This window comes from Rhinolophus hipposideros (genome assembly GCF_964194185.1).
Source record: "Rhinolophus hipposideros genome assembly, chromosome: 4".
Lineage (NCBI taxonomy): Eukaryota > Metazoa > Chordata > Mammalia > Chiroptera > Rhinolophidae > Rhinolophus > Rhinolophus hipposideros.
In genome coordinates this window covers 29,445,288-29,460,846 of record NC_138050.1, presented here as the reverse complement: position 1 = coordinate 29,460,846, position 15,559 = coordinate 29,445,288, and the positions used below count along the sequence as shown (strand labels likewise).

At 38.9% G+C, this 15,559-nt stretch overlaps 1 protein-coding gene across 4 annotated transcripts in view; it reads right to left on the bottom strand.

Moving 5' to 3' along the window:
* Positions 1–15,559, bottom strand: part of STOX2 (storkhead box 2) — a 113,482-nt gene that overhangs the window by 25,819 nt on the left and 72,104 nt on the right. The window contains exon 2 of one of the 4 annotated variants that reach the window (XM_081045716.1): positions 7,092–7,211. The exons of 2 other annotated variants lie outside the window; for them this stretch is intronic. In XM_081045716.1, the coding sequence (XP_080901842.1) occupies positions 7,092–7,116 (25 nt within the window). In that variant the 5' untranslated portion in view covers positions 7,117–7,211. Of the gene's footprint in view, positions 1–7,091; positions 7,212–15,559 lie in introns of those variants that run through there. One more of the 4 variants, XM_081045717.1, reaches the window with a different exon arrangement.

Genomic DNA, 15,559 nt, shown 5'->3' with positions numbered 1-15,559 from the left:
ATTATTAAAATATGCTACTAGAAAATTCTTCCAACTGGACCACCCTTACAGTCAAAGAAAACAGGAATATAAATACTGCTAAAATATTGTTAGTCACCAGAATTCACAGAATGTACCACATTTTGCATAAACTATGAACTGTTACTTGTCTATAATTTATAGGATAAATTTTTCTATTGTCAGAATTAGTTCTGAACACATTCATAAAGACAACTCATCTAAAAACTCATAGCTACTTTGAGAGCTAATAAATTCTTTCTAAATTGCAATAATTGTGTCCTATTGTTCTAAAAAGAAGGGGTAAATAGGTTTTATTTCAGCTTTATTTTCTTACAAACATCCATTTCAATCCAGTCCTCATGGAACATTTGTTAACTCCAGGATGGTTCCGATGAAACCAAGCACAGTGCCTTGGACAGAGTATGCAATAAATTTCTGGTAAGTGAATTTAAAATGTGAGAAGACATGAAAATATTACCATTGTAAGTAAACTTCTGTGATTTTTAAGAGCATTTAGCATTAAATTTAAAATACCTTGGTGAACATCTGGACATTGGTTTCATGTAAGGTACTTGTCAGCTGATAAGCATGAGGACAAAGATACATTTGCCCAGTGGTGATGAGCGGAGTGGAGGATGGAGACTACACTAGAGGCAGGAGAGAGCATGTACAGAGCATGAAGCAGCATGCCAGGCCTCGGGAGCTGGGGTGATTTTGGCACCACTGGAAGAGGCTGGCGGTGAGATGGAGAAAAAGTAGAAGCTAGATCCTGGTTGACCAGAAGACTTAGATCTTACTCTTAACGCTGATGGGGAACCACTGCATGTGTTTATACAGCTGAACTACATGACATAGTCATGTTACAAAATCACTCTTTGGCAAACTTTGGAGAACAAACCCGTGACTATTACAATCGCCCAGGCGATTAACAAATTAACAAAGAGGGTCTGGACAACAGGCAAAAATCATGCATATGCTGACTTTCTCTGTCTTTTATCGTGTACAGCTAGTTACTTCTACCTCAGATATATCTTTATCACGCACATACATTTTTACTATTTAAATTCTTCTATCTATTCTCCCTTCCAACTCTTGGCCAGTTACTTTAGCTGGAATTATTTAAAAAAAAAACAAACAAAAAACCCTCTCTCACACATAATTCTTCTTTCAAGAAATGTATCTAAGTACCTATTATATACCCAATACTTTTAGGCACTCAAGTTCCAAAATTGTTCCTATCTTGGTTCTATTTGTGGGGGAAAAAGCAGGTAACACAACTTCTAAAAATACATGACTTTCATGACAACTTATATTCATCCTTTCCCAGATGACGTCTGTAGCTTTCCAAAAGATACCTACTAGAAATGCAAACATAAATCTATTGTTTTCCATCTGGAGTATTCATCTTCATACAGATGTATAAGAAAAGGAAAGCCATAATTTTTCTAGGTGCACCACATCATAATAAACTACAACCTTGAAAGTCCATCGTCTAAGTTAGCCTTATTTAAATAATGTTTTTTTCCCCAAGCATCAGCATTCTATTTGAATTATCCTGTTTTTCTGTTTATTTTTAAATACTTTTTTTCATGGTAAATGTCAATTTACTCTGTCCTCTGGATTGAACAGTTACCTTTGACCCAAGGAAGTGCATGAACCAAAGCAACCTACCTGTACTTACAAATGCAGTTCTGAAACTGTACTGATTTACAATGGGGAAACTCCCCACACAAAAAGGCACTTGGGATAAGTGCCCGGTCTCTTATAACAAAATACAATTATCACTCTGGGTCTGCTTCTTCATCTGTAAGATGAGTTTGGATGAAATGATTTCAAAGATTCCTTCAGGCTGTCAAATTCTAAGGCTCAATATTAATGCTCATCCAAACTGAGAAAGTCGGCTTTAATGTTAAAAAGAATAGCAAACTATATTGGCTATTAATTTTTCCCTTTGTAATAAAGGCTTCATAATTTACTCTTTCTAATTCAAAGTCTTGCTCAGCTTTGTTCCCCTGGACTAAAGTCAGACTGTTTTTGTTCTCTGGACTGCCAAAATTAACACTCAAGTTAAAATTATAGATGCCAATAAAATTACCACATGCAGTAGATACCGTGACTCATAAAAATGGTCCAACATGACTGTAAAATATACAGTGGGCACAGTGACAATACAACTCTATTCTTTTCAACAAACTAGTCATAGAACTACTAGTGTGCCAAGTTTTATCTTAAACACCCTTGGGCCTGGGGAAATCATAAGCTCTCTGAGGTTAGTAAACAACTTTTCTGATGCAAAGTATTAGACAAATCTTCTGTTTTACAATTGAGTTCAATTTATTAACCTCAATTTTACGTATAAGTGCTATTCGGTTTTTTTAACAGACGGTCCACTACAATATTTTTTAAAAGGTTTTTCTAAAAAAAAAGCACCACACATATTCCCTTCTTATGCATTTTCTCATAGACTCTACAGGATGGCAGAGCATACAGATCCCATTAACTCACATGCTGCTATGTTTTAAGCAGCTCTCCTGTGAAACCAGATTATTGAACTTGACTTTCAAATGTTTATACTTGAAATTTAAGAGAAAACTGGCATTGAAAAAAGATACTTTTACCAATTTATGGTATGTTTGGTTTAAATGCCACTGATTTCAGAAATTTAAGGCTGAGCCCTCATTAAAATAGTCAATGGAAGGAAAGTTGACATAAAAAAGAATTTAAGAACATTTAGAAATCTATAACAGGTCCTCTAAAGTTTGCTAATGCTATATTTCAACATTTGATAAGTCTCCTAAGCTATTATTTGAATAAATTGTTGTATTCAAAAGAGACATAAATAAGAGGCTCCCACTAATAATATTAAAGTTAATGGTGTCCGTTTTAGCTATGACTTACTAAGAAACCTCTACTGAGAGTAAGGTTAAGTAAGAGCCAGAATGATGGCACATGGTGCACGCGTGCAAGCACACACACACGCACACACACACACACACAAATGGGTTATGGCCACCACATCACTAGAATATTTCTGCTTATCAGTCTGTCTAATGTAGAGATGTTTAATGCAGCCAAGTGAAATAACAAATCAATGGCTCACTGGTTTACAAAAGAAACCTATCATCTCCAGTCCACAAGTTTTCATTAGTCATATTAGCTATTGCTCTTGTTACTGACCACTGATAAACAAGCATCATAAGATAAGCAGAGACAGACAGGTCAGAAAAAGTGAAGGATCAGGTAGAGAAGGGCAGTCAATAGACAGTGATGGGTGAGACCTCCTTAGCCAGGGAACCAACTCCACCATCACCAGAATGATAACTGACATCTTCTCTAGTCATAAACCTTTCAACACTTTTAGACCGTTCTGCTACTGTAATAGATTTGTAGCTGGAAAGTTAGGATGGAAATATGAGCCATCAGGCCAATTACATGCTTCAAACTTTTGCTAAGACTCCACATTAACACCCAAATGTAGTATGTGCTAGGCATTAGGATTAGCAGAGTGCTCGTCCCACAGCAGGCACTCAGATTTGTTGACTAATCAGGTACTACACATATAGACAAGGCAAGGTAAGACCCTGCTAACTGCCAAGATGTTTTCTATCACCAGCTGTCATCCTGCTCTCAAGTCCCTCATCCGGGGGCTATGTTATAGTCATTTACCACCAAGGATAAAATCATGATGAAATACCAGTCCTACTTGAGAACAATTAATACGATCTTTCAGATGGCATGCCATTCTGTAAGGCACCTGGCTAACAAGAGTTCCTATATAATACGGTACTTTCCTTTACTTTATTAAAACTGCATCAAGTATAATGGAATCTAAATTCCTATTTTACTTCTCTTCCTTCTCCATTCTATATCAGAACTTAGCCTAACACTGGAAACATTTTAGATGCTCCAGTTTCCATTGATGGCATTTCTCAACTATAGACGAATAAATCAGTCTAGAATCTCCAGGGTCATCCTTTTTCCCTCTTTAAAAAGTTAGAATCACCATAGCTGTTTCTCAAAATTGTGTTCTTTGCTCCATCATTTCAGGTATCACAATGATACTGTGACTGATTTCTGTAAAATACAATTGTAATAGAAACAAGAAGGCCTAATTAAATACAGTCCAAATATGTATATGTTGATGGTTCCCAAATTACAACAAAATTACATTAAATGACTACTACTGACTCTCCAACAATTAAACAACCTACCACCCCTTCAAACTGCCATGGAGGTTGTTACAAAAAAACCTACACAACTGTGTATAGGGATGAAAGAATAGAGGGCAGAAGAGACACACAGGAAAACTCCCGACTCACTGTACTAACAAGTGACTTTTCCCTCCAAAACGTAGTCAAAACCTTCAGTTCAGAGTCCAGTTCTGCTCATTAGTTTGTGTGAATTGTTTCAAGTTATTTCATTTTTTGAGTCTCAATTTCTTTCTTGTATAAAGTGTACATAGTGATGTTTACTACATAGTTTTCGAGGGGGTTAAATGAGACAGTGGATGCGAGTGCTTACACTGTCCCCGAGACCTAATAAATATTTCATAAATAGCAGTTAGTATTAGAATTATCTTCCCCAAGCCCATCTAAATTTGTTCAAGTTACTCTTTTGTAGTGTTTGAATTTCTACCAATAGGAAAATCATTTGGTCCTAGGAAGAAACCTTTTTTTAAAAACAGAGACATCTGTGGGAAGGCTAGGAGGGCAATGGTCTTTCTTTCTTACACTAGTACGAATTAATCAGATTGCTCACTTCTTGATTCTTATCTGTGAGCATGAGCATTGAATGAATGGAATATTTTGAGTGGGAGGCAGAAAAGTTAAGATACACACACACACACACACACACACACACACACACAGCATTTGGGATATATTATTGGGCCAGGAGAGAACGGTCTTAAAGCAAATGGGAAACATGTATTACATAGAAACTTTGGAGAGAGAAGGTCACTAGAACATAGGAAATAATATGGATAGAGCATTACAGGAATATCAAAAATATTGAAGAAAGTTGGCCTCTTTCAAAATTTTGACTGGGCCAATCTTTTACCTAAGAAGGAAAAAAGAAACTCGGCACTTAAGTAAGTCCTCTTAGTATTAAAGACCGGTGTATTAGCAGTTAATTTCTGATGAAACCTGGGGTGCTATTAACCATCCTGGTTTTCTCTTCTAAGGAAAACATCCTGTAGGATTCAAAAAAACAATCTTCCACGCAAACTTTCAGATTTTCACACACGTCTTACTTAAGAATAACTTGCCCAATAACATTATCCTTCCTAAGTCAGTAAACCATCATCAATGTCCGTAGTTAAGGGCCCACCTTTCCATTTGTTCTTAAAAATAACAATCCTTTACAAGCAGTGTAAGGCACTGTGTGTCACCGCATCTTAAGAACAACCATCATTTCTACAGTTAATGCATAACTCCTGAGTCTACCATAGCTATCTACCCCATGAAGATTCTTCAAATGAACAAAACAGATCATTCCCACCCTTTGTGACAAATTAACCTTTTTTAAACTGCCTCTCTTCTTAATCAACTAGTTACTGAGTCGTTTCCCTGTGTAGAAAACACCTAAGAGATGAGAACTGTAGAAAAAGGCATAAATTTTCATCCCTGCTTTCAATGAGCTTAGAATTTAGTTGGGAAAACAGGATATAAATGTGTGAAAATCTAAGCAATTGAAATATATTCAAATTACTGTTTAAGACACCCTTAGGAGATATAACAAGAAAATACACGAATGACAAGCAAATTGATTCTATCATAAAAATGTATTAATATGTAATTATACCTATCTATCTATTTATATATGTATGTATATATATATATATATATATATATATATACACACACACACACACACACACACACAAAGAGAGAGAAATTAATTCTATAATAGGACTAAAAAATGACCTCCAGTTGGGTGTAATCAGGGAGTGCTTCATATGGGAGGGAGCCGTTGAATAGGGTTTATAAGGATTGAGTAGACTTGATGGGTTCAGGGACATTATACTTGTATAATTTTATTCTCGACATACTATGCTTGTATTTTTCCGGACCAAAGATACTTTAACACTGACTCAACATCCTCCACTTTGCTCTGAAAATGCAAAGTATTATGCCTGAAGAAGAAACAGCTTTGAAAAGGAAGAAAGGACAGGTGCACTCTTTCCTTCCATGAATAGGTGACTTATGGGGATGAATACGAGAGCAAAGAGAAAAGCGATGTGCAAGGGGTCTATCCCATATATAGTTTGCATTATTTTGAAATGTTCTCATTATTATTACAAATTCCATAAGGAGTTTCACAGTCTCAGAAATATCTCGAATAAAAAAAGTGCTAAAACTATAAATTTGATGAGCTGGTAAAACCATGCTTTTAGATTTGCCAAGTTTCACTTTGGAAACATAGCATGTAATGTACTTTCGAGGACCAAACTTTAGCATCTCACTATTTTAAAAAATTAAAATAAAAAAAAAGAAAAAGGCTTTTGTGTTAAAAGCCCATGGATGTTGTAAGAAAACAGCTCTGCCATAATCCGAACCCTCAAGCAGCCTACGATGAAATCTACGTACTTCCTCAGTGGTTACCAGCAGGCTTGATATGATGGTAGTAGTGTAGGAAGCAGTCCTGAGCAAATAAATCAGGCTTTCTTGGATTTTAGTGTGTTGCATGTAGGTTAACAGGCCAAATAACACATCACATTTCAGGGGCTGGATTAATGGAGAAGAAAAAATTTCAGATAATATTTACTGAACGCCTCCATCAGAGGAGTGACAGAGATGTTGCAGCTGATGGAAATCTGAAGCAGTTTAATTATTTCCTATTCGCAAATCCTACAGCTGTCTGACTTTTCAGTTCGGAGGTGACTCGCTGGGATGCATGCTGGTGAGGTCCCATCTGGAGGACAGCCGGGGGCGGGGGGAGGCACTTCGACTGCTCAAGATTGAGGCTTTGGGAGATTGTAACAGCAAGACCACTTTTCAGAGGACAGTGCACCCTCATCAAAGGGGATGTAGACATTTTACCATATTTCTTTGCACACAACAACTCTTGAAAGAAAAGCAGGGGCAACCTACCTGACCCTTTCTGGACTGGCTCCATCCCCCAGGTAGCTTTGACGCTAAAGCCTGGTGCATGCTAGGGGTTTACATCCAGGCACAAGAAGGAGCCAGTAACAGAAATGGACGTCCTAGAATCTGGAATAAGAAGAAAGAGTAAACTTTCGAGTACTAATATCCGAAAGCATTTCAGATTGGCTACTGAGGGCACGTGGAACACAACAGGAATCTGGTACTTTACCTTCGTAGATCTACTTTTAAAAAATTAGTTCCAGAACTCTCAGCTCTTCTTACCATTCAGGGCTTGAGATACGGGTACAAGTTCAGTTCAAAAGCTGGCAAAAAGCCCTTAAAAAGGCTTTGTGAATGTACTTTGCTGGTAACGATTTTAGGGGAAAAAAATCCTCTTTACCATTCATTTATCCTATTTGCATGGAATGGCTGGAATCTTGTCCCATGCCTATCCCATGCTGCAGTGCCTCGGGAATCTGCAGTGTCACTCCTCTTCTGCCTGGTTCTCTGCAAAGTGAAGTCATAGGGACGGATCAGCCAACCTGACTTCTCACTACCCTGCCCAGAATCCTTTGTGAACTGAAATGAGTCATCGCTCCAAGAAAAGCTACAGCTTCTGGTGTGTGTGCAGGCTCCTTTGTCTGTGTGCTGCGGAGATGTTGGGCTGGGAATGTACCCCAAGCCCAGGGCTGCAAGGGGCGCGTCCTCCTCTCCAAGGGGCTCAGGTCCCCTCGCATTCATTATTAGCACCAACTCTTATTTTGTTTTAATCATTAAATCAGGAAAAAGGACACATACCTCCGGATGCTTGAAGAAAAAACACACACATTAAAATTGATCTAGCATCATATACTCACCAGTCCATAATTATAAACCTGACACATTCTCTCTTATTTATTCATTTTTTTCTGTGTTTTAAAGCTGGCTTTTCATGGTAATGACGGATGACTCTCCCTCCTGTGTGTAACAGGCGGTTTTACTGTACACTGGATCAAAGTTTAGCTGCAGTGAGCTATTTGTCATAAATTCCAATTGCTGTGCAAGTCCTTGCAAGCCTGGGTCTCATCATAACCGACACACAGCCGTCAGGCTTGCAGCAAAGGCAGCCCGCAGCCCGCGCCGCCAGCCAGTGCAGCTTCTGCTGCCGCCCGCCTGCCGGAGAAAGGCAGCATTGGGAATGAGGTCACTATGTCAGGAGCTCGTTCTCAGCATGAGGTTCTCCTGAGCTCACAACACAGCTGAAATCTACAGAGTGGGGCTGATTCATAGGATTTTTTAAATTGTTACTTCATCTGCTTTTTTTTTTTTTAATTTCTATGTCTGAGATCAATAAGGCAAAAAAAATCAATTACATATCTGCGTAAAAACGTCCTTTCCCTGCACTGCTTGTATCGAACCACACTCGTTATTAGCACCACACTGAATAGCTCCTGCATATACACATATACATATTGTATTTACACATACACACATAGACACACATCCACACAGAGGAACTTATTTGAGTCGAATCATAAAGAACATGATTTGTCTCTAGAGGACGAGAAAGAACACATCAACATCTCAAGAGGAAAAAGGGTGGGAGTTGGGAGAGAGGAAAGACTGATAGGAATATCAGCAATCACATTAAAACCAGAAAAAAAAGGAGCCTGAGACGAAAAGAATAATTCAGAAAGAAATGAATTCTGTTGTATCAGTAATAATACTGCCCAAAGTCTCCCAAATGAATAAACACCAAAGCAGGTGCCTCTTACTATCACCACTCAGAAACCAAATAGATACTAATAAATTAACCCATACTCAGGAACCAAACAGATTTGGTAGCAGAGGATGTTTGTACAGCTAGTTCTCCCACAACCTCATGAATACAGTAGCTAAGTTACGATGAATACATAGTACAGGGTACAACCAGAGCTACCGTGTTTCCCTAGCTGGACAATCAGCTCTAATGCGTCTTTTGGAGCAAAAATTAATATCAGACCCGGTCTTATATAATACAATAGAATACCGGGTCTTATATTAATTTTTGCTTCAAAAGATGCATTAGAGCTGATTGTCCGGCTAGGTCTTATTTTCAGGGAAATACGGTAGGAAGTACAAAAATGTCATGGATCTCTCAGTAAGACTATCCCAAATCTTCCCAGGCTGAAATCCCACCAGAATCATATCTTCTCTTAACGCTTGTGACTTAGCCTGTTTTCAGGCACCTCCGCCCACAGACCCCTGGTGTAACCCGACACAGTGATTCCCATTCTGCCCCCCCACCCCGAAAGTGGGGGGGGGGGAAACGTATAATCCTCTTCTGCCTGATATCTCACCTAGTATGTACAAATGATGATCCAGTCCCTACATACCATAATTACCCTGCCTCTAGTTGTGAACAGTTTGGGACATTTAGTAAGCATGCACACTCCATGCTCATTCATTGATCAGTTGATACCTTTGGTCTCAGCATTATTAAATAAAGCTTCAGCCCCTGCAACCATCTGAGACTTTTCAAATCCTATATCCTCATGGTTTCCATGGTTTGTTTCTGCTGTGGCATATCCATTTCCCTCTTCAAATGCTGTAGGAAGAACCAAACATATTCTAGCTGTGTTCTCCCCATGGCAGTATCACCTCCCTGGTTCTGGGTTCTATATTCACGTATGATCTAAGACTATTGTAAGTTTTTGACTACTGTGTCACACTGTCAACCCCCAGAGAACATCTTCACATGAACAGCTATTAAATCAGGTCTCATTTATGCACTTAAAAAAAAAAAAACACCTCATCAATGATGCTTTATATGTTTTATTGTAAACGGTTTGTTCTTGATTTTCCCTCCCAATGTATTATTTCCTCTCATTTGATGTGCCTCCTAGGTTCTCATTCATGCCATAGACTAAGCCTGCGGCCCAGCACCAGGGCCTCCAGCCACGGCAGCTCAGCTTTACTCAACTCGCTTTGAGTTTGGGTGTATTGTTTAATTATAAATCCACCTAAATCAACCCATTCCTGTCAAGGATAGTCCGATGGCAATAAGCTCAGAAAGTGTGCCTGACAAACACCTGCACCTTAAGAATGCTATTATGTAATTATACAACAAATGGGTTAAAAAGTAAGATCTAAATAGACATATCTTTAGCTCTGGTAATTTAAAAAACTCTGAGGAAGTGCTAGGTCACTGGACCACTTCTTGATAGCTAAAAACTCAAGTTTTCTCTATGGTATAAGAAAGGTTGGACAGTAACCAAATATTCAAAGAAAAAGGGATGGAAAAATACAAAGAAAAATGTATTCCTATTTTCTAATATCCAAATATATATGTTTCTATTTATGGGCCTACTATGTCCATATACAGAAACTCATCTAAACTTTACAAGCAACCAGTAAGGTAAGTACTGTTCTTATTCCCATTTAAAAAAGAGATTAACTGCCTTCCTCAGGCTCTCACAGCTGGTAAGTGGCAGAGACAAGATATGAATCTGGGGCAGAAGGCCCCGGAGACTGCGCTTTTCACCACTACACATACTGCCTCTCAACTATTGCAATAAAATAACCACTACACACAAAAACTCTTTGAAAACCTATAGCTCAATTTTTAAATCTAAATGGAAGCGCATTCAATTTGTTAGCACACGAGGCCAGTGAACTTAAGTTCACAGGCTGGGTCCCTTTAGTAGCAGTGTTTGCCCAGCTCTACAACCTCTGACAGACTGCCCTCCAGCCTTAAGCCACAAACCATAATTAAATGACCATGCAAATGAGTGTAATTGATCAGTCAAAACCATAACCATAAGCTCATGTTGTGGTCCTACCAATAGCAAGATGAGTTTTATGATGGACACCCATTAGCCTCAACTCAGAAAGAAAGGTGAGAAAGATACTGTGATGGTTTAGACATCAGTCTCTAATGGAGAGAGAAGCTCACGAATCAACTAAGACATAATTAGCAGTCTCCTCCTCTCCCTGGTGCCTCTTGCTTCTTTTAATAACAGCATCAGTGCGACAGTAAAGATCTACAAACATCATCTATAATATCGCAGAGGTGATTTGCTCAGTTGAAGAGGTGTGGGCAGAGGTTGTGCTTGGCACTTGACTGGTTCCATGGCAAAAGATTAAATAGTAGCACCATATAGTGACACAGTCATGCAGGATCTTTAAAAAATGCTTTGAAGACTGATAGCGTAGCACGGCCTCAAGCTGTTGTACTTGACAAAGCAGAGAGCAATAAATACCCTTAAATCTATTAAAAATATTTATTGGGTTCCAAACTGCAAATGTTTTAAGACACTGTGGATCGTGCAGAGTACGTACATTGGTACACGAACTTCTTCCTGAACCAATGACATGGTCTCTACTTTCATGAAGCTTACAATGTATTTAAGAGATAAGATACTAACACATAAAAAAGTGCAAAGAACACAAGACAGTGTCTATCTAAAGGAAGGAACAGGGTAATAGGCACCCCTAAGAATTCAGGGGAGAACCTGGGCTAAAGCAGTGAGGAAAGGCTTCAAGGGAAAGGCAAACTTGTTCTAGAATCTGGAGAAGTGAAAGAAAAGGGAAAGGGCATATCATAAGTAAAAACATGGGCTCCAGAAAGAGAGGGACTTTTGCGTACAGATGTAAGACACTCTGCTTTGTGTTTACAGATGTGTTCCTGTAAAGTCCTTAGCCAATGGTAGGTACTAAATAAAATATGTGCCAAATGAATGAATGAACGAATGACCTGGAGAGAGGAAGCATGAATCGAGGTTTGGGGTTATTGATGGGAGGGAGGTTGGGGAACATGAGGTGGGGCAGCCTGAAGCGGAGGGTTTATACTGGGGAGCAGAGGAGAAGAGGCAAGAAGGGTGGCCGAAGAGCAGATTAAGAACAGTCTTTAATGGATAAAGAAAAGATCCCAGCTAATATTTGCAATGAATTTCACTTGGCATTTGTTATAGCTATTATGAAGTGTCCTCCCAAAGAAGCATTATCCCTCCCTGAAGCCTGTGTTCTCCAAAAACAAGTATTTATAAGCTTATGGCAGCTCATATGAGGGAGGTATGTTGACTGGATGGTCAATGCTGCTTCCCCCAGGAACTTCTCTTCTGCCTATCACCAGACAGAAGTATCACCATGCAGAAGTCTGAGATGCCAAGACTCTCCCCCCTTTGCAAAAATGTAGCAATAGGGGAGAAAAAAATCCTAGTCTGTAGCAATATTACACTAACCCTACCCTAATTCAATGCAGTTCAAGTCAACATACACTTATTAAATACAACCTGTAAGACACTCTGCTTGTCGCTGAGGTCAGAATAAAGAGGAAGAAGTCACAGCATCTATCCTCACAGTTTTGCATTAACATCTGAGTCATTTTCTGAGTCATTCTAGGGAAAGAGAGAAAGAGTACCACAAGAACAAAGAAAGAGTATTTCTGATATAAGAGAGACACGGCAAGGAAGCATGGCGGGAATTGGGCGGCACTTCAGGAAAGAAGCAGCAGTTGTGCTGAGCCCCAAAGGTGGGTAAGTAAAGGGGAAGGAGGAGAAAAGTAGTCTTTCCAGGCAGTGAAGAAACGATGTGGGTTAGAGACTACAGGATGTGTTGGAGAATAACTGGTGGGCCACCTCGCTTGGCTTGCATGCTAGGATATATGAAGGGGACGGGTAGAGATGAAGCCCAAGAGTCAGTCAGGCTGAGATAAGATTTTGAGGAACATGAAATTGTAGGAGAAAGGCCTTCAGGATTTTTACAAGGGAGTGATGCTGCTGGGGCTCAAAGTTTAGGCTCCCTGGCAACAGGGTATAGGATGTATTCAAAGAAGAAGATAATCATTGAGACAAGGGAAAAGCCTATTGTGAGATACTGAACAAGATGCCGAGTGCTTAAACAAGGGACAGAACGGAGCACGGAGATGTGAGATACTTTTCTGTTTCACAAAGGGACTTTCCAAAGTTCCCAGCATGAAACAGTAGGATACTATGAGAAATGCACTTCCAGCAGTATCATGGACACCTAACACTACTTGTCTATAATCTGCCCGAAAGACTGTGCTATGGTGAGAGTCTTGACATTTGGAGTCATGCCCAGCGTAGAAGAGTAGTCCAAGTTGAGAAATAAAGGGAAGGGTAGGAATCCTCTGAACAGAATCCTTGGGCACCAATAACAGATTCGATTTTCCTGGTTGCACGAAAGCTAATAAAAAGGCACAAAATAAAAATTCAACAGAAGTGGTTTCAAAAACAGACAGTTTCAATGTTTTTCAAGGCCTTCATAGCCCAGTATTTACTTAGCTAAATGCATTTTTGGTATGCATAGGAGACACAATTTCAATTAAAGTTGGATTATAGGCAATATGGTATAGGCTAGGAAGCTAAGCATGGAAAGACGGCATGCCCTTGGTATCCCTACAGGTCCTAGCACAACTGTAACAATGAAGTGAAGAACAGAGCTCTGTTACTAAATTTAGTGTCACTTACTAAAATTCTCAAGTCTTTGGATCCGATCAATTGTCATAGGATTAGGAATGCAGAATGACATTTTAGAGCTGCAGGAGACAATAAAAGTCATCTAGCATATTATTGTTTAACTGAAGATAATTTTAGGGTCCAAATGGGGAAGACCTTAGGGTCCCAAGGTTACAAAATGCTAGTTGCAAAGCCAAAACTGGTGTCCAGATCTCCTTATTCTCAGGCAGACATCTTTCCATTGCTCCACAATTCCTTATAAAATTTACTAAAAGAAAATTAAAGTCTAAGGCCTCTCCAGATACACTTTGGATAAAAGATATTACAAATTAAGTAGGCAGATATCCAATTTTCCATACTGCACTATGGTATAAATTATTTTTCTGCCCTTAGTTCTTTTAATCAATGTCCAAAGAAGACAAGGAAAGGAAAGATGAAAGTAAAGTGAGAAAATCTGAGAGCCTGTGAGTTTTCATTTAAAAAGACAGACTTTAAATTTGTTGTTTGGACAGTAAATGGTAAGAGAAACTATGGGAAAGCATGGGAAAGTGAGAGGTCACCCTTTTCCATTATAATTTTATTGCAATAAGTTGCATTTGGAGTTGTGGCCTGTTCATGTCTAACCTGCTGGTTGAAAACACAGCTGAGTCTATCTCAGACATTTCTACTTAGTATTTTCCACTGCAGTGGATGGTGATGGTATGCCCAAAGCAGCCCACAATATGCAGGAAAAAAAATAATTTTGTTTTGAAGGCTCCCTGAAATTCACACAGCTGTGCATTATACTCTGTACTACATTGCTTTTTGTCTTAACGCAAAAATTTTTAAAATTGGTCCCACAGAATACTATTCGACATTACTTTCCAAATTTTACAAGTGAACTGACTCTCTGGGCAGACTGTCCACACTTATCCCGAGTTTGTATAAACCTGCAGAGTAGCACCCCAATCCCTACAGGCAAATATGCCCCCAATTTGAGAAGCAAAAACTACATCTGAAAATACAGCTGAAAGTGGTATTTCCCAATTAGCTGTCAAAGTTATCATCAATATTTCTGCAGCTTTAAAGATATACTACTATGTATCCTCAGAGCTCTTTTGGCTGGAATCAGTTAGAAGGTCAAAGAGCGAAGAAACTGAATTATTTTATCACTCGCTTATTTAATTAAGGCCAAGTTAGCCTGTGTGGGGGTTGCATTCCTCCTCTGTAAGATGAAATCAGGGGGAAAAATATGGAAGTTGCAAAGGCTGCCATATTTTTTAAAAGGAGGCATTTCTGTAGAACTAACCTCTGACCTCAAGGTGCTTCCAATTAACTAAGGAATGAAAAGTAAACACACATGAAAAGAAGGTATCACAATACTTCCCCCCAAAATTATGAATACAAGGGGAAAACTTACTGCAAACTAAATCCAGACGGAGTGTAAAGTAAAGAAATACTGGCCAAACATTTCCAGCACAACGTGGACTTCTGTGTGCCTGGGTCGCCTTCATATTTTTTACGGGCCCCAGCAGAACCCAGTGAGAAAGGGTAAGCCTCTATTTATGTAATCTAACACACGCTTCAGGGAAGTTGAGGGACATTCAATGTGCTACTTCCCTGACATGTCAACAGACCTTGAACTGACTCCGAATGTCTATTCTGACTGACCAAAATGTGAACAGGATTCAGACTGTATTTTTAGTAGCTAAAACAGTGGTTTCAGCACTTAAACAGTCAAATAATTGTTGACTAAATATATATACACATATATGTACACACACACACACACACACACACACATATATTTGGACTTTGGTGTCTTCTACCCACTCATTATCACGAACTTCTACTTATCCACTAAGATATTTATCTGACACTAGGTTAATCCTCAGCAGCCTCTCCACACATCATCTCATGGAAGTTAGATCATACATCTTTATTAAATAAAGTGTTAATAAAACAAGGGGGAAAATCATAACATCCTGATGGCAAAAAATACAAACCAGTTATATTCTGTCTCGTCTCTAAAATGTATGTCTGGGATCACAGTGATTA